The 23,736-nt window shown below is 47.2% G+C and overlaps 1 protein-coding gene across 1 annotated transcript; it reads left to right on the top strand.

The window, feature by feature from the left end:
• The first annotated feature begins 152 nt into the window (after nt 1-152).
• GNL3L (G protein nucleolar 3 like) lies at nt 153-23,648 on the top strand. Its single transcript, XM_081175745.1, has 16 exons — nt 153-274; nt 1,173-1,287; nt 1,393-1,430; nt 1,991-2,092; nt 2,445-2,561; nt 3,568-3,651; nt 3,771-3,906; nt 4,909-5,012; nt 5,996-6,140; nt 7,317-7,404; nt 12,716-12,893; nt 16,149-16,291; nt 17,383-17,519; nt 18,350-18,486; nt 21,874-22,045; nt 23,325-23,648. Exons 2-16 carry the CDS (start codon nt 1,278-1,280, stop codon nt 23,390-23,392), a joined length of 1,659 nt encoding a protein of 552 aa, XP_081031871.1. The 5' UTR covers nt 153-274; nt 1,173-1,277; the 3' UTR covers nt 23,393-23,648.
• The last annotated feature ends 88 nt before the right edge of the window (nt 23,649-23,736 follow it).

Below are 23,736 nucleotides of genomic sequence, written 5' to 3'. Positions count from 1 at the left end.
GCAAGGCGAGGCATTTTTAATACAGCGCCAGCCTCCCCATCTTTCCCTTCCTTCCTTCCCTGTTTGCTTTGTTCCGGTCCCAAGAAATCCCAACCCACAGGCGTGCAAACTCAGCAAAGGGAAGGGAGGGGCGTCCCGGGGTCGCGCGCGCGCGCCGAGCTCCGCCCTCCTCGGGAACGCGCAGGAAACCACGTGTCCCATCCAGGAAGCCGCGTGCGTCGTAGAAAGCAGACGCCGCCGCCGCCGCCCTGGAAGGGGAGCTTGGACCTGGAGGGTAAGAAGGAGGATCGGGGCCGGAGTGGGCGGAAGGGCCGGGCATGGGGCACCGCGGCATGCAAGTAGATGGACATGCGCGTGCTGGTTACGCGGGCAGCTTTCAAGCGCGCAACCCCGACCTGCAGGCTGAAGTTCAGCAGGGGAGGCGGCACATGGGTCCGGCCGATGGAATCAAACAGTTGTGAGATCTCGCATCCTGCTTCGTGAATGATCAAGGGGATCTTTCAAAAGGGTTACATGGCAAATCTGAAGAATCATGAACTGTGCGGGCTGTTTATGCCAGCCAGATTTAATATGTTTCCCTCGAGGAAGATATTTAGCTCTCCCAGAAGCAGAGCGTCTCTGCAAATGTGGTAGGCAGGAACCTGAGACGTTGGAGCATATTTTCTTTTCTTGTGATTTTGGCATTTATGCCAGAAGACAATTGTTAGAGGCCTTACAACTTAACAGGCTCGGCTCTATGCCGCCAACGGTTCAGGACCTGCTCTCGGACGGGAATGATCAAATTACTTTAATAGAGGTTAAATTTTTGAGTGTTGTCCATGTGGAAAGACTAGGCCATTATAGAGAGATTTAGTGGTTCTTGATTGCTCAGTGATGTGGTAGTGTTAGACTGTATTATTTATGCAAATTGTTATGCCGAATTCGTATTTTCCACATCTGTATACGGTGTTTGTTTTATAATGTGTGGTTTGCTGTGCCTAATAAAGGATTGTTTGAATAAGATCAAGGAGGTGTGAGTGTCCTGTCCAAGGTTTGTGGGCGCTCTCTGCCTTGTTTGGTTATCTCTGTTCTGTTTCTCCAGCAACAAGAGATCACAAGGTTTCGGTTCTCCTCCGCTCAGATCTTTGGTTCTGAAATAGGGCTGCTGGTGGCACCTTTTCTTCCTTTTCCAGTTGCTGTTAATCAGACAAGAGAGCAACATAGAAGTTTATCCAGAGGTCACAGAAGCTCTCATCGGACAGAAAAACAAACCTCCGCCTCTCTCAGCTTTTGACGCCATGTCAAAAAGTAAGTCATTTTGCCAGGTTTATGGGTCAAACGTTGCATTCCTACAAACTGGGGAACCCAAATGTAAAATGGTGCTCACCTTTGATTTCATTCCCCCCCCTGCAGAGCAGAAAAAATCTGGGAAGAGACAGAAACATGGCAAGGTGAGCAGAGACTGGCAGCCCCAACCGTTCCCACTCTTCATAAGTCCTTTTGAAAAGTGAAATTTAGCAGGTGGAAGCATGAAGGGAGCCAACAAGGAAAAGAAGGGCCAGCTGCACTGAAGGCAGCAGAGAGGTCAAAAAGTGGAAAGGCAGAGAGACATCTTTGGATTTGGCAGTGTGGTAGCTGCCGGTAATTTTAGGGAGCTGAGTTTCATTGGAGGAGAGGAGGCAGATTCTGTTTGGGTCAAAATAAGAGCTGTAAAAGACTAAGTAAGCCTCACTTATATTAAAATCCAGAGTACAGTTTGCAGATGTGAAACATAACAGGATTCATGGGCTCAGCAAGGGAGTGGAAAATAACAGGCTGGGAACTGGGAGGACTTTATTCCTAAGTTTTGAGGGGAATGGAATGAAGCTTCTGACTGTAGCACTAGCTGGAAGAACAAGGGTCTTTTAATTTTTACTTTCAGTGAAGCTAAGGTGAATTTCTAGGGTCTTCTATCTCTGATGTCTCGTCCAGTTCATTGCCTTTACCAGTGTGTCTCCTTTGGCTTTCATAGAGAAGGGATGCAAAGCCTCATGGGAAAAAGGACCCAGGAGTGCCTCAGCTGCAACATTTCAAAGAGCATGTCAAGAAAGGAGCAGCGCTAAAAGAGAAAAGGGTGAGATTAAGCAGTGGGAAGCCCTGCATGGGGAAATGAAGGCTGGCTTCTTCGAGTTCCTGGTTTCATTTCCCAGTTTGGGATCAGTGGTTGGGTACCAAACCTTGGCTCTAGAGCAGCTTTTCTCAACCTGTGGGTCCCCAGATGTTGTTGAACTACAACTCCCATCACCCCTAGCTAGCAAGGCCAGAGCCCAGGGATGATGGGAGTTGTAGTCCAACAACATCTGGGGACCTGCAGGTTGAGAACCACTGCTGTAGAGTCTTAGGTTTCAAAGAGCCTGAAAAATGGGTCTCTTTCCAATGGGGCTCGTGGCAACCTCTTTGAGTTACGGCTTTGCACATCCTCTCAGGCTACAGAACTGCAGGAGCGGCAGCGAACGGCACGGCAGAAGGAAATCAGCCGGTTCCGGAGTTTAGAAGGGCTGCAGAAGGATGCCTTGCACAGACAGCAGAATTTTGAGCAGAAGGTACTGAAGTTTCAAAGACATCAAAGCCGACTGCAGTGGGACCCTGTTCATTTAGCTGTTTAGAGACTACTTGTCTACCTCCTTTTTTGGAGACCCTGTAAGGCAGAGCTGGGGAACCTTTTTCAAAACCGAGGGCCATGTTCCCTTCTCTCTGTGGCACCTTCCAGGGCCACATGCCAGTGGTGTGCAGGAACAGAAGCAACAAATGTATATTTCCCCTATGTACTGTAAACTAGTTTCTACAGTCTCAGGCCTCTATCCTGTGTTCCATCCAGACAAACACAGAGTATCATCAGCTCCATGGTTTCCCTGTCTTCACAACTTGCTGATTGTGCCCAGGCTTAATAATAATAATAATAATAATTTATACCCCGCCCATCTGGTTGGGTTTCCCCAGCCACTCTGGCCGGCTCCCAACAAAATATTAAAATACAATAATCTGTTAAACATTAAACTTTGGAACAGCCTCCTAAGAGAGGCCCCATCACTGCCTTTGTTTAGACAGCCATTCTCAAAATGTGGATTTACTCCCCAATGTGAATAATCCTGTTGCTCTAAAATGGCTTGTTTTTAGGTTTCGGTCATATTTTACATTTTGTGTCATGTCATCTAAACCGCAAGCTCCCTTGTGTATGGTTGTAGACAGGTAGGATAGAAATTATTGTCCTAAACCCAACCCAAGGGCTTCTTGGTTTCTAGACAGTGGCTCATAGTGGCAGTCCTTGTAATTCTGCTTATGCTACAAGCATAATTGCAGTTCACTTTCCATGCTGTTCAAAGCATTGAACTTGTTCCTTTATGTATGTCCCACTGTGTTCCATTCGCCCTGCCTTATTTTTTTATTGATCTTTGACTTAGTGTTAAAATGCTTTCCTAGCTGTAATAATTATTATTAATATTTTTTATTTATTAAATTTGTATACCGCTGTTAATGAAAGAGAGCTAATGCTGTAAGGTTATTTAATTTATTTTTAAGCTACAATATGAACTCTTTCTCTCCCTGCAGGAGATGGATCTGAAGCAACTTGCGAAACATGCCATGCTGGAGAAAGACAGTTCCTGCAAGGCCTATTATAGGGAGTTCAGGAAGGTCAGAGGGACTTGTTGTCACTTAGTGTGGGGAAAGAGGCATCTGCTCTGAGCGCGACTGTCCTCAGGGGCTGAGCCAGGTGTCAGGTGGCAAACTCTCTTGGCCTTCTCTCCCTTTAGGTGGTGGAAGCAGCTGATGTGATCCTGGAAGTCCTTGACGCACGAGATCCCCAAGGCTGCCGCTGCCCCCAGGTTGAGCAGGCCGTGGTGCAAGCTGGAGCTAACAAGAGGCTAGTCCTGGTGTTAAATAAAATAGGCAAGTGTGAAGGCCAGCCATGTACGGCTCTCTGGGAAGGAAAGGGGGTCTGGCCCTGGTTTGCTATGATTTCAGTCCTCTCTGGTGTGTTACTCAAGGATAGCAGAGTGTTAGACGCTCTCATAGTCAGTGTTCAGCAAGTGTTAACCAGCATACTGCACTGTTATATTTAGGCAAAATAAAAAAAATTCCTTCCAGTAGCACCTTAAAGACCAACCAAGTTAGTTCTTGGTATGAGCTTTCGTGAGCATGCACGAAGAAGTATCTGAAGAAGTGTGCATGCACACGAAAGCTCATACCAAGAACTAACTTAGTTGGTCTTTAAGGTGCTACTGGAAGGAATTTTTTTTATTTTGACTATGGCAGACCAGCACGGCTACCTATCTGTAACTGTTATATTTAGGGTCTGTGCTTCTCTCCCAGAATTCAAATTCTGGCAGGGCAGTCCAGAGAAGTACATAGAATAAACAGACAAATTACAATAGCTGCTTTCCCATAATTTTATTGTGATTTCAGGGTTCTTGCATTCAAATAATTTGGAAACATAAGCTTTGGTGGAAGCAGAGAAGGGCAAATGAGAGAGCGGTAGAGGCTTAATGACTGATTTTCTGCAACCATAAGCTTAAGAAGCTGAGTTGCAGCCACACAAGCCCCTGGCTCCTTCCCTTGCAGGTGTGAGTGATTGAACAGGCAAGGAAGCCTTCCGTTAACTATGATTTCCCATTTTCACTCAGCTGAGCAACTGTGATTAACAGCTTCAGAACCAGCCATGCTAGGAAGCTTGTTGGGCTACTGCAAAGAGGAGGAAAGGGACTGCGTTCACACCCAGAATGCATTTTTATATCTCAGCTTATTAAACTCAGAGATTACTCAAAGCAGTCCAGAGGGGTTTGGCAAGGCTTGGCAGTTGATGCAGAGATGTTTTCTCCCTGGAGACGTGCTTGGTATTCAAGCTTTGCTGAGGATCCTAAAGTTAACTCTTCTCTTCTGTTCCTGGCCCAGATCTGGTATCTAAGGAAATTGTAGCAAAGTGGCTGAAGTACCTGAGGAATGAATTCCCCACAGTGGCCTTTAAAGCTTCCACTCAGCAGCAGAGCAAACACCTGGTAAGTGGTGCTGGGATTTTGCAGTGGGGCAAGTGAGTGACAGCTTTGGCCAGTTATTAGTTTTCATTGAAAGCCATTTGGGGAAGAATGGGCTTCAGCCCTCTCCTCTTAAAGGGTTCTGCCGGCCAGTTCTGTTTCCACCGATTCCTCTTACTCCTTATTACTGTTAAGATAATATTTATTGCGGCCATAGGCCCATACATTACTCCTTATTACTGTTAACACAAAGTTAGCAACTCTGAGGCCAAGTGGCGCCTTTCAAGCGGTATCAAGGTGCTGATTCCTCATTGATGAATCCCAGGGCATTTCCCTTTGGGATGGGGAATTGGAATAGTGTGAGCTATAGGGTGGGACATGAAAGCAGAGTTCTGAGAAGGGACACCCCACCCCCAATTTGTGTGTTCTGCAGTGACAGGGATTCGGGCCACAAAAGATTAGAGCAGATTTTCTGGGATTTACTGACTAACGCTAAATGCTGGTTCCCTCGGCCTGTAAAGCGAGATGAGCGCCACAACCCTAGAGTCATCTGTGACTAGACTTAACTGTCAGGGGTCCTTTACCGTTACCTTTTTTTAACTGTATGTGAGGCTCCAGATTACCAGGGATGCCAACTTGAATAAAATACTGGGGACAGGTAAGCCCCACCTCGCACAATCGACCGCATGACAAGGTGCATGCACACCATTTGAATGGCAATGCCTATTAACTTTGGGGGGACCCGGCCCCCTCAAATACTTTATGGGGAGGGGCAAAACCCTGTTGGTCCCTAGGAGTTGGCTCTTATGCAGATTACTATGACCCATGGCCGATATTTCCTTTCTCTTTTATTGTTTATATTCTTTGATTGTATTGATTGTTGGGGGAGGGGGGGGAAACAGTAAAACAGTAAAGAAGAAAACCAGGCCATTTTTTAAAGCGGCAGAACGCCTGGCTGCAGGTGTGCATCACCCCTTTTGCCTTCTTCTCTTTCCCCCCACCTCCAGCAACAGAGCCGAGTCCCCGTATCCCAGGCTTCGGGGGAGCTGCTCAGCGGGGGAGCCTGTGTGGGGGCAGACTGCCTCATGAAGGTGCTGGCCAACTACTGCCGGAACCAGGATGTCAGGACGGCCATCAGTGTTGGGGTTGTGGGTGAGTAGGGAGCCCCTCTTGGAGGGAGGTGGAAAGCCGGTGGGGGGGAATCTCTTAAATCCTACCCCCATTGCTCAGAAAGACATTGGGATAATTTGAGGTAATTTAAATATGTTTTAATATTTTAACTTTTGTATGTTTTAAAGCAGAGTTGTATTCTTTCTTGACTTTATTTTGTTATCTTCTTGTAAATGCTTTGAGGGTTTGTTTTTTTAAAAAAGTTAAGCGGTGTATAAATTTTGTGAAAATTTATAAAATATGGTAGGAATCGAAGCACTTGGGTACCTTTCCTGACCTTGTTAAATATCGGACCTCTTGCCTCTCAAGTCCAGATGACCTGGCAAAGTTGTGCCAAGGCTGCATGTGTGGGTACGCACATTGTAAGAATAATCATTATTTATTTATTTATTCCCCACCTTTCCCCCTGGCAGCGATTCAAGGCTGCTTAGAGATTTAAAAAAAAACAGCTAAAAATGGGGGGGGGGGGCAGCATTAAAAAATAATTACGCATTTATAGAATATTATGTCTATTCTCTTTAAAACATACAGTCACAACCAAAGCAGTATAGCACCAGCTCCCTCTTTAAAAGCAGCCCATTCCCAAAAGCCTGTTGGAAGAAGAAAGTCTTCACCTGCCCATGGAAGGACAGCCAGGAGGGAGCCAGTCTAACTTCTCTAAGGAGGGAGTTCCAAAATTGTCTGGCCACCACCGAAAAGGCCCTTTCCTGCGTCTCCACTCAGAGAAGGGCCTCCCTCAAAGATCTCAAAACCTGGCCAGGTTTGTAGGAGGGAATGCAGCCCTTCAGGTAGCTTGGCCTTAAGCTGAATAAGTCTTTATAGGTCATAACCAGCACTTTGCATTGTGCCCAGAAATGAGCCGCTTCAACAAGGGAGTCATATGCTGCACATCAAAATGGCTTACTACTGAGCAAGGATCCTGCCTGTTGGTGTTGCTGGACATGAACCTTTGAAGATGCCTTTGTTCTGGCTGCTGGCGCTCATTCATTCAAAGAGGAAAGGCGGCTTGTGGGCAGCTGTGCCTTCCTTTTCTGCGCTGCGTTATTTTTGCTATAAGGAGTGGAGAGAAGGAGGTGTTCACATAGGTAGACCTAATCTTGAGTGGGAGCAGGTGCTTTTGCTGATGGCTCCGTCCGCTTCTCCCATCTCTCACCGCAGGTTTCCCTAATGTCGGCAAGAGCAGCTTGATCAACAGCTTGAAGAGGAGCCGGGCCTGCGGTGTTGGTGCCACTCCTGGCGTCACCAAGTACGTGGCAGTCCTTCTGTGCATGCTGTAGAAGCCACGGTTCGGGGTGGGGGTAGTTCTCCCTTGAGCTTTGTCTATGTATGGCAGCGGTTCTCAACCTGTGGGTCCCCAGATGTTGTTGGACTACAACTCCCATCATCCCTGAGCTCTGGCCTTGCTACCTACTTGCTAGCTAGGGGTGATGGGAGTTGTAGTTCAACAACATCTGGGGACCCACAGGTTGAGAAAGGCTGGTGTACGGTGTCTTCTTAAGCTGTTAAGGCCCTTCAGTTCTGTTCTAGGTTATCTGTAGAACCCGCAACATTTTAGGGTGTTTGTGAGCCAATCAGAGGCGCAGCTGCAGAACAGCATTGGTTGTGCTGGAAAGGAGAACTTTGGATCTTGTGTGTTCGGGCCAAGCTGGATTTCAGGGCACCGGTATGGAAAGGAAACGTTGGCCAGACAGTGTGTGAGGAAGGGGAATGATGGAACTGTGGATGCACTCCAGCTCAGCAGTGGCACATGTGACATCCCCCCAGATGCTGGGAAGGGGCTGTGGGCCTCAGAGACACAGGGAAGAAGCTTTGTGCTGTGGGTCTTAAGAGATGAGGCAAGATGCATCCCTATACCCCCTTTCCTGAGACAGTCTGGACCATAGTTTAGAGGTCCCGGGCCCTAAGGAAGTCAGACTATCCTCCACCAGGGCCAGGGCCTTTTCAGTGATGGCTCCGACCTGGTGGACTGCTCTGCCCCATGAGACCAGGGCCCTGCAGGATTTAACTTCCTTCCGTTGGGCCTGTAAGACAGAGCTGTTCCGCCTGGCCTTTAATTTGAATTCAGCCTGATCTTTTATTTCCCTTCTCTTCCCTCCCCCTCCCCTTTTATGAAGATTACCGTATTTTTTGCACCATAACACTCACTTTTTTCCTCCTAGAAAGTAAGGGGAAATGTCTGTGCGTGTTATGGAGCGAATGCCTGCAGGTGGCGGGGGGGGGGGATCTGCTGCAGTCGTGAGCAGTGGATCCATGGTTCCCCTTCCTTCCCTCCTCCGTGGTTACAAAGCATGGATCCACATGGATCCTCAGGATTTTTGCATTGGGCTACTCCAAACTCACTGTCAGATCACATGTCTGTGGCCACAGCATGAACCACAAAAATCATATATCCACTATTTCATTTAGAATTTTTTTTTCTTGTTTTCCTCCTCTAAAAACTACATGCGTGTTATGGTCTGGTGCGTGTTATAGAGCGAAAAATACGGTACCCGCTCTGAGACCCCACAGCTAATTTTCCCCTGGCCTCCTCGCCGGCCCAAGTAGGACCAATTCAGCCAGCTAGCCTTGGGGATTATCCAATGCTTATTTCCCCAAACTGATTTTTGAATTTTATTGTTATTCATGTTTTTATACTGTATTTTATGCTGCTTTTATAATTAAGTGTTTTAAATTTGTTGTTAGCTGCCCTGAGCCCGGTTTTTGAACCGGGAAGGGTGGGGTATAAAAATTATTATTATTATTATTTATTATGCAGCTTTGGGGAACTGCAGAGGCCTTTTGAACTTGCACTGCTTTATTATTTACAGTGAGCTATTTCAAAATAGATGGATCACTGTGTAAAAAGTGGTCCAGGTCTTCCCATTACTTGGGAGCACAAGGAATGTTGCAAGATGGAGGAGGTGTTGCAGGGCAGGTATCCTGACAAAGAGAGATCAAACTGAGTGTGAGGTGGTATCCTGTAGCACCTCCGCTATAGGCAGTTGCTGGGGGATGAATAAGAGACATGCTGGTAATTGTCTTGCTCCTCGCCACTCTGCTTATTTGGCCAATTGGTTGCAACTTAAAAATGATTACATTCACAACAAAACTCCCAATGGACTAAATTAAAATCTCAGAACAATTAAACGGTTAAAATACAGCCGGAAAATAAATAAAAGCCATTTAGTCAGACCAGATAAAGCACTCCTTCAGAGGCACGGACTATTTTGCCTCTAAAGCTCTTTTGAGAAAATGGACTTTGTGCTCTTTTTCTGAAGGCCAGGAGAGATATCTGGGGGGTGGGGGTGGTTTTGCAACACTGGGGCTGCAGCTCTGGGTGGACTTTGAACAGAGAGGCCTGAAATCAGATCCTTTCTCCAATAGTCCACAGGCTGTGGAGCGTTGCTATCACTGAGCATAACCTACCTTGCAGATATGCAGTGAGGATTACAATAGTTGTGGGGGGTCCCTGTATATGCACCTCTGAGCTCATTGGATGAAGTTGTGTGTCGAGACCCCGAAGCCACCCCCTTGCTGAGAAATAACACACACAAGGACACGGATATTAGGTTAATGTTATTGGGCAAATTTTGGCCACAACTTTATTGATTACAGAATGTGAGCGGTATTGGCTTAGGCACTGAATGGACCCAACTATATCTGACTCCTGCCTGATGTGCAGGAAGTCCGGTAAGGGTAAACCACTGGGAGGGGGAGCCCTGTCGATGCAGACCAACTCAAGCTCCCCCTGGTGTTCCCATCGGGGTCCTCTCAAGGCCCCAGCCCCCAACCGGGCTTCAGACAAGATCAACACCCCTGGATTCCTTTAACGGAATACCCTTAAGCTTGGAGGGGCAGGTGATGGCCACATGTCCCCTCCCCCACACAAGGTCAATCAATGCCTAACCGCAACCCTAACAAAGTTGTGATGATTGCTATGAGGTAGGCGAAAACCAAGTGGCCAGTGCCAATTTGCCAAGTGGAAAAATTCCTCCCAGGCCCCTTAACGGTGACCAACCGAGGTCCATAGCAAGGTCAGTGCCTAAAACCTGCAAATTAGGGCGGGAGGGTGATTGAGGAATTAAATAGGGCGGGAGGGTGATTGAGGATTGGCTGGCCAGGCTCTGACGTGGCCGGAGTTGTAAACAAAAAATGCCCTTTTCCCTTATGGGGTATCCAAGAGCCCATATAGAGTCCTTACATAGGTTCCCTATTGGTAGGAGTAAATAACAGAGGCCAACCAGAGAATATTGAGAAGCAAAGCAGCTAGTAAGATTTATCTTTATTGATCTGTTGCAACAGGGTGCTCCCCTCACCCACAGGAAAGGAGGAGGAACCCAGAAAAATGGCATGCAAGGCCTTATATGGACTTTTGAAATTGCCACCCTGTAGATCAAGACCACCCCAAGAAACATCATATATACATTACAGAAGGGGTGTAACCAAAGACCACCCCTCAGATACATCATACCTACATCACAAAAAAGGCAGTCTAAAACAGAAATTTGAATGTTGTTTTTCTCCTGTCCTTGTTTATCTCCTGTCTGGCAGGTCACTTTATTGGATTGCCTGGGGAGCCTGGCCAGTCTTTTGTAATGATAAATACTTAGTTCCTGGGCCAGGTCACAGGCTCACATCCTATTGATATCTTAAATGTGCCCTTAAGACAGGATTTGTGAGGAAAGAGACAATGGGGAGGCTTTCCCACTTTGACCTTGCAGAGAAAACATTTGCTCAGTTTAGGAATCAAAATGGTTCCAGGTTGGTCTTCCTGTGCTGATCTACGTACGTGCTTGGTTGGTACGCTTATGAACATTACCATATACAGTGGTGCCCCGCAAGACGAATGCCTCGCAAGATGGAAAACCCGCTAGACGAAAGGGTTTTCCGTTTTGGAGGTGCTTCGCAAAACGAATTTCCTATGGGCTTGCTTCGCAAGATGAAAATGTCTTGCGAGTTCCTGTGGGTTTTTTTCCCTCCCCCCCCCTTTTCCCCAAGCCGCTAAGCCGCTTATCAGCTGATCCGCTAAGCCGCTGATCAGCTAAACCCGCTAATCCGCTAAGCCGCTAATGGACTTGCTTTGCAAGACGAAAAAACCGCAAGACGAAGAGACTCGCGGAACGGATTCTTTTCGTCTTGCGAGGCACCACTGTATCTAAGACCTCAAAATTCCTATCACACCGGGATCCCCCGGGCAATGGGGGACCAAGTCCCCCGCCCCCGGAGGGGAGTGGGTGGCCACGCAGTCCAGCGCAACTCCTCCTCACAGGGAAGTGGAGCAGATATGCCTGGAGTACTGTGCCCAGTTCCGCGCACCACACTTTTAAGATGTGTATTGTAAGAACATAAGAGCCTGGTTGCTGGACCAGTGACTCATCTTGTCCAGCATCCTGTTCCCTCAGTGACGATTCAGATGCCTGTGGGAAACTGACAGCCAGGACCTGACCACAAGGGCAGAGCCCCCTCCTGCCTTGTCTGACAAGTGGCCTTCAGCCACATACATGGTCTCCAGCCACAGAGGCAGAGCCCTAGCCATCCAACAGATATGTGTTCAGAGGTGGGCGGCAAAGGTGGTGAGAGGCCTAGGGATGCAAGTCCTGTGAGAAAATCTGGGGGTGGCCTGGAGAAGAGACAGTTCAGTGGTGATTAGAAAGAAATTTCAATATTTGAAAGGCTGTTGCACAGCTGACAGAGCAGATTTAGTTTCCATTGCTCTGAAGGGAGAGGAATGCCAGGCTTAATAGTTGTAGATTCCAGCTAAACACTGGAGTGAGCTTCATTATTTATTCCTACATCATTTTTATTGATTTTCCAAATTTTAATGAATCAACCACAAATTAAAACAAATTTAATACATCCCCCCCCAAAAAAATGGCTTTCCACCATCAGTGTGTCCATAAATTCCTCTTGTTGCTGCATTGTTTTCTTGGTTATTTCTAATTCACATTCCACTCCCTGTAATTAACCTTACATTACAATATTATTTTGGTTATTTTTAACTTGTCCTTAACCATCAGCTACCCACTTGCCAATTCCTGCAAGGTTTTAACATTTCCAATATCTGCCAGTGAGGTTACTCAACAAATAGATCAGCTGGAGTGAACTTTCTGATGAAAGGAGCTGCTCAGAAATAGGACAGACGGTCTCAGAAGATCGTAAGCCAGGCACCCCCAAACTCAGCCCTCCAGATGTGTTGGGACTACAACTCCCATCATCCCTTGCTAACAGGAACAGTGGTCAGGGATGATGGGAGTTGTAGTCCCCAAACATCTAGTGGGCTGTTTGCCTATGCTTGTTGTAGGTTCTCCTGCACTGGAGAGGGAGCTGTAGGGTGAACATTTCCTGTGTCATCAGGACATTGAACTAGATGACTTTTGAAGTCCCTGTCAACTCTGATTCCACAATTTATGAAGTGTGGTAAGAGAGACAGCTGGAGCAATAATGGTTGCTCTACGCTCTACCTTCATGACAGGAAGGGATACAGCACAGTGCTTTAGCAGATGGTGCTAACAGGTGGAGTGGCATTTTTCTTGGAATAAGTTGACTCCCTCCCTCCCTCTTGTGCTGTCTCCTTTTAGGTGCCTGCAAGAGGTGCAGCTGGACAAGCACATCAAACTTCTGGACTGTCCAGGGATTGTTGTGGCTTCTCCCACTTCAGATGCCGCCATGATCTTACGTAACTGTGTCAAGATAGAGCAACTGGTTGACCCTGTGAGCCCAGTGGAGGCCATCTTGAAGCGATGCAACAAGCAGCAGGTAGCTGTGGGGCAGGGCAGGGGGAGGCAGGCCCTGGTTGTGATGGTGGGCAGACAATTAGGCAGCGGGGAGCCAGGAATTCTGGGCTCCTCTCAAAGCTCTAGGGAGAATTGGGAGAGAAGAGTTGTGGAGTGGCAAACTTAATTCGCTTTCACTGATGTTAGCTTCTTAATTCACTTAATTCATTGATGTTAGCTTCTGGGGGAAGGCTTGTTGTGGTTTTTCTGGATTAAATCCAAGTTGAAAGGAGCGAGTGTGCCCTCCAGGTTCCATCCGCTCAGATGCAATTTTGGGCAAAGGTCTTAGTTTAGAGCAGGCATCCCCAACCTGCGGTCTCCAGATGTTTTGGCCTACAACTCCCATGATCTCTAGCTAACAGGACCAGTGGTCAGGGATCATGGGAATTGTAGTCCAAAACATCTGGAGGGCCAAAGGTTGGGGATTCCTGGTTTAGAGTGATTATTTTTCCAGGAAACCTGTTGGTCTTGAAGGCATGTCACTGGGTTCTTGTTGCTTTTGTTGCAGCAGACTTCACAGGGCCTTTTCTTTTGGGAAATTAAATTTTAACAGTAGGTAGTAACTGGGTTTCTCAACTGCCCTTGATTTAAATACATTCACAGCACATTTGTTCCTTCCCCAAATCCTGGTAATTGTAGATTTTTACAGGTCTTTGGGACGCGGGTGGCGCTGTGGGTTAAACCACAGAGCCTAGGACTTGCTGATCAGAAGGTCGGCAGTTCGACTCCCCGCGACGGGGTGAGCTCCCGTTGCTCAGTCCCTGCTCCTGCCCACCTGGCAGTTTGAAAGCATGTCAAAGTGCAAGTAGATAAACAGGTACCGCTCTGGCGGGAAGGTAAACAGCGTTTCTGTGTGCTGCTCTGGCTCACCAGAAGCGACTTAGTCATGCTGGCCACATGACCCGGAAGCTGTACGGTGGCTCCCTCGGCCAGTAAAGCGAGATGAGCGCCGCAACCCCAAAGTCGGTCACGACTGGACCTAATGGTCAGGAGTCCCTTTACCTTTTTACAGGTCTTTGGAATTGTAGCGCTGTGTGGGATAAACTGCAGTTCCCAGGATTCTTGGGTGTGAGGGAATTTGCTTTAAATTTTTGGTGTGTGCACAGGCATGTGGAGGCTCCCCCCCCTTTCAGAGGGCTGAATTCCCTTGAAGCAAACTACCGTATTTTTTGCTCTATAAGACTCACTTTTTCCCTCCTAAAAAGTAAGGGGAAATGTGTGTGCGTCTTATGGAGCGAATGCAGGCTGTGCAGCTATCCCAGAAGCCAGAACAGCAAGAGGGATTGCTGCTTTCACTGCGCAGTGATCCCTCTTGCTGTTCTGGCTTCTGAGATTCAGCATATATTTTTTCTTGTTTTCCTCCTCCAAAAACTAGGTGCGTCTTGTGGTCTGGTGCGTCTTATAGAGCAAAAAATACGGTAATTGTGGGCTGCATATCAGTGATGAGTGAGAAAGAAGCTGTGCTGAGAAAAGGGAGCCACTTTCTCACGGCACAGAGGCGAGGACCCGAACCCATGGCTTCAAGTTACGGGAAAGGAGATTCTGACCAAATTATAGAATCATAGAGTTGGAAGAGACCACAAGGGCCATTGAGTCCAACCCCCTGCCAAGCAGGAAACACCATCAGAGCACTCCTGACATATGGTTGTCAAGCCTCTGCTTAAAGACCTCCAAAGTAGGAGACTCCACCACACTCCTTGGCAGCAAATTCCACTGTCAAACAGCTCTTACTGTCAGGAAGTTCTTCCTAATGTTTAGGTGGAATCTTCTTTCTTGTAGTTTGGATCCATTGCTCCGTGTCCGCTTCTCTGGAGCAGCAGAAAACAACCTTTCTCCCTCCTCTATGTGACATCCTTTTATATATTTGAACATGGCTATCATATCACCCCTTAACCTCCTCTTCTCCAGGCTAAACATGCCCAGCTCCCTTAGCCGTTCCTCATAAGACATCGTTTCCAGGCCTTTGACCATTTTGGTTGCCCTCCTCTGGACACGTTCCAGTTTGTCAGTGTCCTTCTTGAACTGTGGTGCCCAGAACTGGACACAGTACTCCAGGTGAGGTCTGACCAGAGCAGAATACCAAGAAGAACTTTCTGATGGCAAGAGCTGTTTGACAGTGAAGCGGACTCCCACAAAATGTGGTGGACTCTCCTCCCTGGGAGGTTTTTAAGCAGAGGTTGGAGGGCCACCAGTCATGCATGCTTTAGTTGAGATCCCTGCATTGCTAAGGGGTTGGATTAGATGACCCTCAGGAGCTCTTCCTACCCTACAGTTTTGTGATTCTATGAAAAGTGAGCTGGTGGTGTAGAAAGTGAGTGCACTCTCGTCTGTAATGCACAGACCCCTCCCCTGGTTTTCAGTGCTGCACAAGTGACTTGAGTGTGCCAGGAAAATTGTGGCTTCTTTGGCTGCCTGAGAAGAATGGCAGGGGCCAAACTGAGAGGTCTGGCTGGCAGGCTGGACTTAGCCCACTGCTTGGAGATTAATAATAATAATAATAATAATAATAATAATAATAATAATAATACAGTGGTGCCCCGCAAGACAGAAAACTCGCTAGACGAAAGAGTTTTCCGTTTTGGAGGTGCTTCGCAAAACGAATTTCCTATGGGCTTGCTTCGCAAGACGACAATGTCTTGAGAGTTCCTGCTGGGTTTTTTTCCTTTCCCCCCCTTTTTCTAAGCCGCTAAGCAACTTATCAGCTGATCCGATCAGCAGATAAGCCGCTAATAGCGCTAATCCGCTAATCCTTCAATGGGCTTGCTTCGCAAGACGAAAAAACCGCTAGACGAAGAGAATCACAGAACGGATTCTTTTCGTCTTGCGAGGCACCACTGTAATAATAATAATAATAATAATAATAATAATAATAATAATAATAATAATAATAATAATAATAATAAATTATTTATACCCCGCCCATCTGTTTGGGTTTCCCCAGCCACTCTGGGCGGCTTCCAACATAACACTAAAATACAATAACAACGGTGAAGGGTATGATTACCAGTATCTTTCCCTGCCTCTCTTTCTCCTCAACTCAGTGTTGCATCAGCTTATTTCCCAAGGAGCCAGCGATACTGTGGCTGAGTGTGCCAGAGGGAAGACTTCAAGAGGGGCATTGTGAGCCCCCAGTGCTTGTCAGCCAATCCTGCTCTTTTTGCAGTCATCTGAGGAGGAGGAGGATTACTACTAACTGGGCAATTGGCTTCTCTCTTCTTCTCCCCCCCCCCCCCCCAAGATTATGCAACACTACCGCGTGCCAGATTTCCAGGACACCATGGAGTTCCTGGCTCATTTGGCCAGGCGGCAGGGAAAGCTGAAGAAAGGAGGGACGCCTGACCACGAGAAGGCAGCCAAAGCCATACTAAGTGACTGGACAAGGTGAGCGAAGAACTGTTTTTTTATTATTTATTTATTGAATTTATATACTGCCCTATACCTGGAGGTCTCAGGGCCGTTCACAGAACAGAATTTCAACAGGATGAAGGAACTTTTGTCTCATGCAGCGGTTGGTGATGATCAAGTGGACCTGGTGGAATGCTATGTCCCATGAGACCAGGGCCCTGCAGGATTTAACTTCCTTTCGCAGGGCCTGTAAGACAGAGCTATTCCGCCTGGCTTTCAATTTGAACTTAGCCTGATCTTTTATCCCCCTTCCTTCCCTCCCCCTCCCCTTTTTATGAAGATTACCCGCTCTAGGATCCCACAGCTAATTCTCCCCTGGTCTCCTCACTGGCCCAAACAGGACTTATTTAGCCAGCTAGCCCTGGTGATCATCTAATATTGGATGGATTTCCCCCCTAAATTGATTTTTGAATTCTGAATTTATTGTTATTCACGTTTTATACTGTATTTTATGCTGTTTTTTGTTGCATCAATTGTTTTAAATTTGTTGTTAACCTCCCTGAGCCCAGTTTTCTGAACCAGGAACGGTGGGGTATAAATAAAAATTTATGTATGTATGTATGTTTGCCATTGTTACGGCAGGAGTGGGGAACTTCTTCCAGAGGAAGGACCGTCTTCCCTTGAGGGCAGCCAGGGTGGGCGGGGCCAGAGGCAAAGTGGGCGGAGCAATGAACCTAAATTTTACCTTTGTGCAGTAGGCAGGTTCACACACACACACACACACACACACACACACACACACACTCCTGAATCCTCCATAACAGGAAGCAAGAAGCATTATCCGAGTTCAAGAACACATTCCAGCTGGGCAGAAACACTTGAGGGGGATGTAAAGCAGGGCTGGTGCAAGATGTGGCCTAGGGAGAGCAGGCAAGGCCGGTGTAAGGTTCTGAGGACTAGATGGAGCAGCCCCAGGCCTGAGTGTTTTGTGGCCCCCAGTTCTAATCCAGTCTCAAGTGGGCAAGGACCAGCCATGGGGGGAAATGGATCTGAAGGGTTACTTCCTCCCTCCCCGTATGCATGCTGCTGATATCAGTGATCACTGCTTTCCTTTTTGTCCCTGCTAGTGGGAGGATCAGCTATTTCACACACCCGCCTGAGACCCACACGCTCCCCACTCACATCAGCGCCGAGATCGTTGCGGAGATGGGCAAGGCCTTTGATTTTGAGGCACTGGAGCAAGAGAACGAGAAAGTCTTGGCAAGTAAGTGACAGGGCAGAGAGAGAAGCCGAGGCACTGTGATTCCGCTTCCAGCCATTCCAGCTATTATTAAAATTTCTATACAACCTTTCATCTGAAGATCAGAGGGCAGCTTTCAGTATACAGTGGTACCTTGGTTTAAGAACAGCTTAGTTTATGAACAACGGCAAACCTGGAAGTAGGTGTTTTGGTTTGTGATCTTTGCTTTGGAATAAGAACATGTTTTGCTTCCTGTTGAGTGTGTTCCATTTGTAAATTGAGTCCCCCGCTGCTATAGGAAAGCACGCCTTGGTTTAAGAACAGATTTTTGTAACGGATTAGGATCATAAACCAAGGTACCACGGTACAAATTACATATCATAGTATCAAACAAAACAATACCCCCCCCCCCCAGTTTAAAAGGCTATAGATTGTATACTCAAGGGCCTGAGAGAAAAGTAATGTATTTGCCTGGTGCCTAAAGATATGTAGGCAAGCCTTGGCCACCCCTACAGTGGTTTCTTGGTGAATAAGCGGCGCTGCTCTTCATCCCTTCTTCCCTGGCTGGAGGAAAGGCACCAGTTGTGGTTTGCCTCAGGTGCCCAAATGTATTTGGCCGGCCCTGCTCCTGGGTAGCGAGCAAGCTGGCCTTGCCACTGTTTCCTTGGGATGAGGGAGATGGCGATCTATGAAGGTGCCCAGTAGATGGATGACCAGATTTTGCTCCTGTTCTCCTTTGGTCAGAGATGAGTCGCCACCTCAGCGTGTCCTCCTTCCCCACACCGCTGTCCCTTTTCATCAATTCAATCTGTTGCAATTCAAGAGAGGTGTTTCACGGACCTTACCTGTTGCAGACTTGCCCTCGGGCCCTGCTGGCATCACCTTGGAGGGCTCTGGCTTCACCACTGGAGAAGAAGCTGGCATGGAGGAGGAGGAGCTCTGTCCTCAGGACCAAGGAGAGGTTAAGATGGAGGAAACTGGGAGTGAGGAGGTAGGCATGAACATAAACATGACCCAGTGACAGGAGCAAGCCTGCAGTAAATCACAGATGCGAATGAGTTAATTTAAAGGAACAAACTATGTTACTATTGTTATTTACAGATACATGTCTTATATTTATGTTAATTTTTTTCTTCTTCTCTCGTCTTATTACCATGCATTCGACTGCAACATACTTCGCATTGATGAAATGATGAAACAGAAAAGCAATTTAAAAAAAAAAGCCTGTAGTAAATCACACTGAGCAAGTTAGCTTTTTATTAGCAAAAACAGGATCTGCATCAGAGTGTCAGGTCTATAGTGAATAGCAATTCATTCCCGGGGGTCTTGCCCCCACAAAGCAGTTGTTGAGACTGAAGGTCCCCCTCCTTACCAGGGCTTTCCCCAAGCAATCAGAGACTGCTTGTGTGAAGCTAACGTCTCTTCCGCTCTCTTCCTAACTTTCCTGGTTCTGGGAGATGTGGGGAGGGGGAATCACCCATGGCTCTTCACCAGCCAGACTCATCTCTGCCTCTTGGCCTCCCTCCTCTCCCGTTTCAGCTTCTGATTCTGCACTTCTCTCTGCCACAGAGTCTCCCAGCTCACTAAGCCCTGTTGCCTCTTCAGCTGCTGCTGCCACCTCCTCCTCCAAGTCTTCTCCCTCTGACCCCTCTTCTCCATCCCATCACCAATCCCTGGGCTCTGAGCCTTCTTCCCTTGGAGGTTCCCAAGCTGGTTCCTCACACCACTCCTCTGTGTCCAATCCGTTTGTGACATCCAACTTCAAGATCCTGGCAGCAGTTAGGGCTTTGGCTTGTCATGGTGCTGTTTTAGGACTGATCTGCCTGTCAGTCTTGCCTACAGCAGGCATGGGGAACCTCTATCCCAGGCATCCCCAAACTCGGCCCTCCAGATGTTTTCGGACTTCAACTCCCATCATCCCTAGCTAACAGGACCAGTGGTCAGGATGATAGGAATTGTAGTCCCAAAACACCTGGAGGGCCGAGTTTGGGGATGCCTGCTGTAGCCCATGGGTTGTTTTGGGGAAGCCACACCTGATGTCAGAGGTGGGTAAGGGTAGGGCTTCAGGTTGAGAGCTTGATTGCTAGAACAAGGTGTGTGCTAAACAGCTGATGAAAATGGACACTGCCATAGAGTCCACTTCTCCCTGCCAGGGCTGCTTTTTGTAAATTTCAGAGCCCTTTGCAAGCCTTCCTGCGCTCCTCCTTTACACCTCCAAGAATGAGGTGGAATAGAAAAACACAGGGAGGATTGCTGTTGCAACAGGAAACGAGAGAAAACGCAGGATTCCTTCTCTTGCTAAACAGAGGGTGGTGGTTGTAGGAAAGGATCTAAGGGGAGAAAGATATTCACAGCAGCAGGAAGCAAGAGTAAGCTTCTCTCGCTACCTTCCTCTCTCTTCCCAGCTGGGGTGGGCAGTAAAAGGGCAAAAGATTCCCTTTGTCATCCTGGGCCCCCCTTCTGCTGCAGGAACCCCACAATATCATGTGATAAGCGGACAGCCCTGCTCACCTGTTAAATTTGGCCCACAAGGCTGACCCTGATAAGGATTTGACCCATGGAGCGAAAAGCATTCCCTTTTCTTTTTTGTGTGAAGACTTATTCCTCTCAGAATGACATTTATTTTTCTCCTATACAGGAATTATTATCTTTTTCTTCTTCTTTTACTGGGTTTTATAAACAAGAATAATGTAAAACATTCCCTTTTCCAGTAGGACTGAGGTCTCTCTCAGCCCTCCCTGGAGATCCCAGGGACTGAACCTGGGACGTTCTGCATGCAAAACAAATGTTCTGACACAGAGTTGTCAGTATCATGTTGTGGAATATTTGAAACTTCCCCCATAATTCCCAGGTTTTTAAGAATTCCCTTTGTGGTTTATTTTAAATTTTGAACTAACTTGATGTGTAAAAAGAACACTTCGGTGAATTCAGAATTGTGTGTCTGACATTTGAAGTAGCCATCAGAAGAGCGCAAAAGTGGAAGTGGTGTGGAGTGAGAAAATGGGCTTGATGGGAGCTGCTGGGTTTTTCCTCCCTTGATGTCCTGCAGCCACAAAAAGTTTTTGTAGGCCGTTTCTTCTCTCCCCACCCCCACCCCTTGGCCAGGTTTTGTCAGGAATCTTGTGACTGTCAGATAGCCAAATCCACAGGCTTGTGGTTTTACCTTCTTGCGATGCCACAGCATAGAAAACACTCAAGGTCTGTTTGGTTTTTGGCTAGAAACAGAGGGGCAAACTGGAAGACGGAGGTGCCTGGAATGAGAGAGAAAGAGAGACTCCTTCCTCATACAAATTAGGAACAGCACTGGCAGCTAATGCCAGAATGAGAAAGGAAGAGAATGAGAACTCTCTGCTTCCTAAAAGACAAGATTCCTTTTATTTAACTCCCAGAGTAATGTTCCAAAAAGCACAGTACAAGATGAAATATATGTCATGTCAACAGGAACAGTCCCTTGCCAGCTATGGATTGAAACAGAGAGGCAATGTGGTTTAGGGTGAATGCATGCTGGACTTTGAGCAGGGAGATGGTGAAAAACTCTGGGTGGTCGTGTCTAAGGCTCAGTCTTGCCCATCTTCATTTGGCAAATGATAACCTTTCATGTACCTTTAGCCCTGGATCCACAGTGAGACATATGACAGTAGTGTCAGAAACAAGTAGTCGTGATCATAAGCACATGTATGATCTTTGATCTGAATGGCTCCCATTTTGCACTAACTAGCTCGAGGATCTGGGTAAAATTGGATGGGCTATCCATCAAGTTCAGTGCCAGCTCTCCAAATAAATACTTGTAGCCACGGCTGTATGTACTGAAATGTCACAATTCTGCATGAAGAAAATGTGGGATCTCCAACCTCTATAAATTGGGTCACTCCGTGCTGTTTGCCCAATCTGATCTGTAATTTTATGGGATGTTAAGGCCCCGAAGTTGTTGACTTCAAGCAATCTTATTTCATAAGCTCTTAGTTGTTTATATGCTGCCACTTCTTTTCAACATTTTTTTTTTGCAACCAACAGGGCTAGAAACTTGCTTTCTCTTTTTAAAATGAAAGTTCAGATCAGATTTCTGCACACTGTGCTTCTTTGGAATTGCACTGCACGTGCAGTCCCAGTCATAGCACCCAGGATACGGCTACTTTAAGAGTATTCCAACGAGTGTTTTTTGTTCTTAAATATTTATAGTGCAGTTGTGGCTGCAGTAACTGGGCCATGGCAGTATAACGGTGACTGGGCTCTAACTTGAGTTTAGGCACTGCAACTAATTCCAACCCAGCAGCCTCAAGAACTTAAGCCAACTGCTAGAGGCTGGAATCTTCCTTGTTTTATACATGCTAGAGAATGAAGGTTAAGATGAAGGAGATCTTCCTTTTGCCCTTCCTAGTTTGGCGCAATGACTGTAGAGCTGAAAGCCAAGAACAAGACCCTACTGGAAGCAGAGAAGTCTGTGCCAAGGGCTCCTAACCTAGCAGAGATCTCCGCCTTGGACCCTCTGCACCAGGGGCAAGGCCTGAAAGCTGCAAGCAAGAGGCGCAAGAAACAGCAGAAACGAGCAGGTAAAGGGGGCCCAGAGTGGGAGCAGGTGGCTTGCTGAATATCTGCAAAATGTTTTTTTCCTCAGTTACTTCCTGGGAATCATCATTCGAGTAAATTAAGGGACTGGAGCAAGCAAGGCTGGCCTCCTGGAAAGATTTAAGAGCTGTCATATGGTCATATTCCTTTTCTTTGTTGTGGGGGTGGGAAGAGTGAAAAAATAAAATTCAAGATCCCCCATTTGGAATCCCCATCCCCAGTGGATGGGGACAGAGCCTTGCCCTCTATAGCTTCTTCCCAGATGGTGTTCCAGGAGAAGCCCATGAATGTCCCACAACACAACATTTCTACGGCAGAGCCTCCACTGTTCCTTTTCAGTAGTTCCCAGACCTCAGGCACCCTTTCCATGATACCCTTCAGTCCATACATAGGAATCAGTTAATATGTCCCATCTGTGGAAACGATGTGCAAGGATTTCTGCTTGCACAGCAGGACTCTCCCGCTAATCCTCCCACCACTCGTTCATGGGGTTTGGAAGGACCCCCAAAACAGTAAAAAAGGTAAAGTGACCCCTGACTATTAGGTCCAGTTGTGGCCGACTCTGGGGTTGCAGCACTCATCTCGCTTTATTGGCCGAGGGAGCCGGTGTACAGCTTCCGGGTCATGTGGCCAGCATGACTAAGCCGCTTCTGGCAAACCAGAGCAGCGCACGGAAACGCTGTTTACCTTCCTACTGGAACGGTACCTATTTATCTACTTGCACTTTGACATGCTTTCGAACTGCTAGGTGGACAGGAGCAGGGACTGAGCAACGGGAGCTCACCCCGTCTTGGGGATTCGAACCGCCAACCTTCTGATCGGCAAGTCCTAGGTTCTGTGGTTTAACCCACAGCGTCACACGCGTCCCATCCCAAAACAGTATGTGGAGGCATATTGTTTTATCTGGCCAGCCAAAACGATCAGAAAAGCACAACGTTTAATTCCTCCCTGTATGATTTTTACTGTCATCTAATCTTCTCCTTCACAGCCAGGAGAAAGGATGACACATTTGCATGTACATCATTCACCTTTCCTCCCTCTCTTCAAATGCCGAGGGGACAGGACTGTCCTTCCCCATCAGTTTGTTCCATCAATAGCGGCTGCCTGAATCTGATTAGGCTACTTCCCTGCAAACCTAAAATGGCCAGCCAGCTGCAGCTCCTCCTCCTTTGCTTGCAGCAGCACATTTTAGAAAAGAGACAAGAGGTTTCCAAGGATGCCATTCAGACATCTAACCCCTTTTTATCTTCTCTTCTTTTGCAGAGAAGATCGCCACCAAGCTCTCTGCAACGTTGACGGCAGCCATGAATTTCAGCTTGTCAGATGACTAGGAGAGGGAGTGCTGCATTGTGCAGAAGAAGAGGACGGTCGCAGGGAATTTGTTTACCTACCTCAGAAAGGCTGCTATCTGTGGCCTGCCACACTTGGCAGGAGGAGAAATCCCTTGCCTCCTACGATACTCACATAACATTGTGGGAATCGACAGCCTGAAGCCTATGCAAAACGCAGAGTTGTTTCTGTAAGAAACTATTTATTAACAGGTTAAAAATTTGAAAGCATGAATAAATAAATCATGTCTCTAAAAGACCCTTTCCTCAGCTTTATATATGCTGCAGCAGACTAACTTTCAAGGCATAGCGAAGACTAACTCTGGTCCATATCATCGGTTGTTCTT

This window comes from Podarcis bocagei (assembly GCF_964188305.1).
Source record: "Podarcis bocagei genome assembly, chromosome: 17".
Lineage (NCBI taxonomy): Eukaryota > Metazoa > Chordata > Lepidosauria > Squamata > Lacertidae > Podarcis > Podarcis bocagei.
The sequence above is the reverse complement of the archived record's forward strand: the minus strand, read 5'-3'. Positions and strand labels throughout refer to the sequence as shown.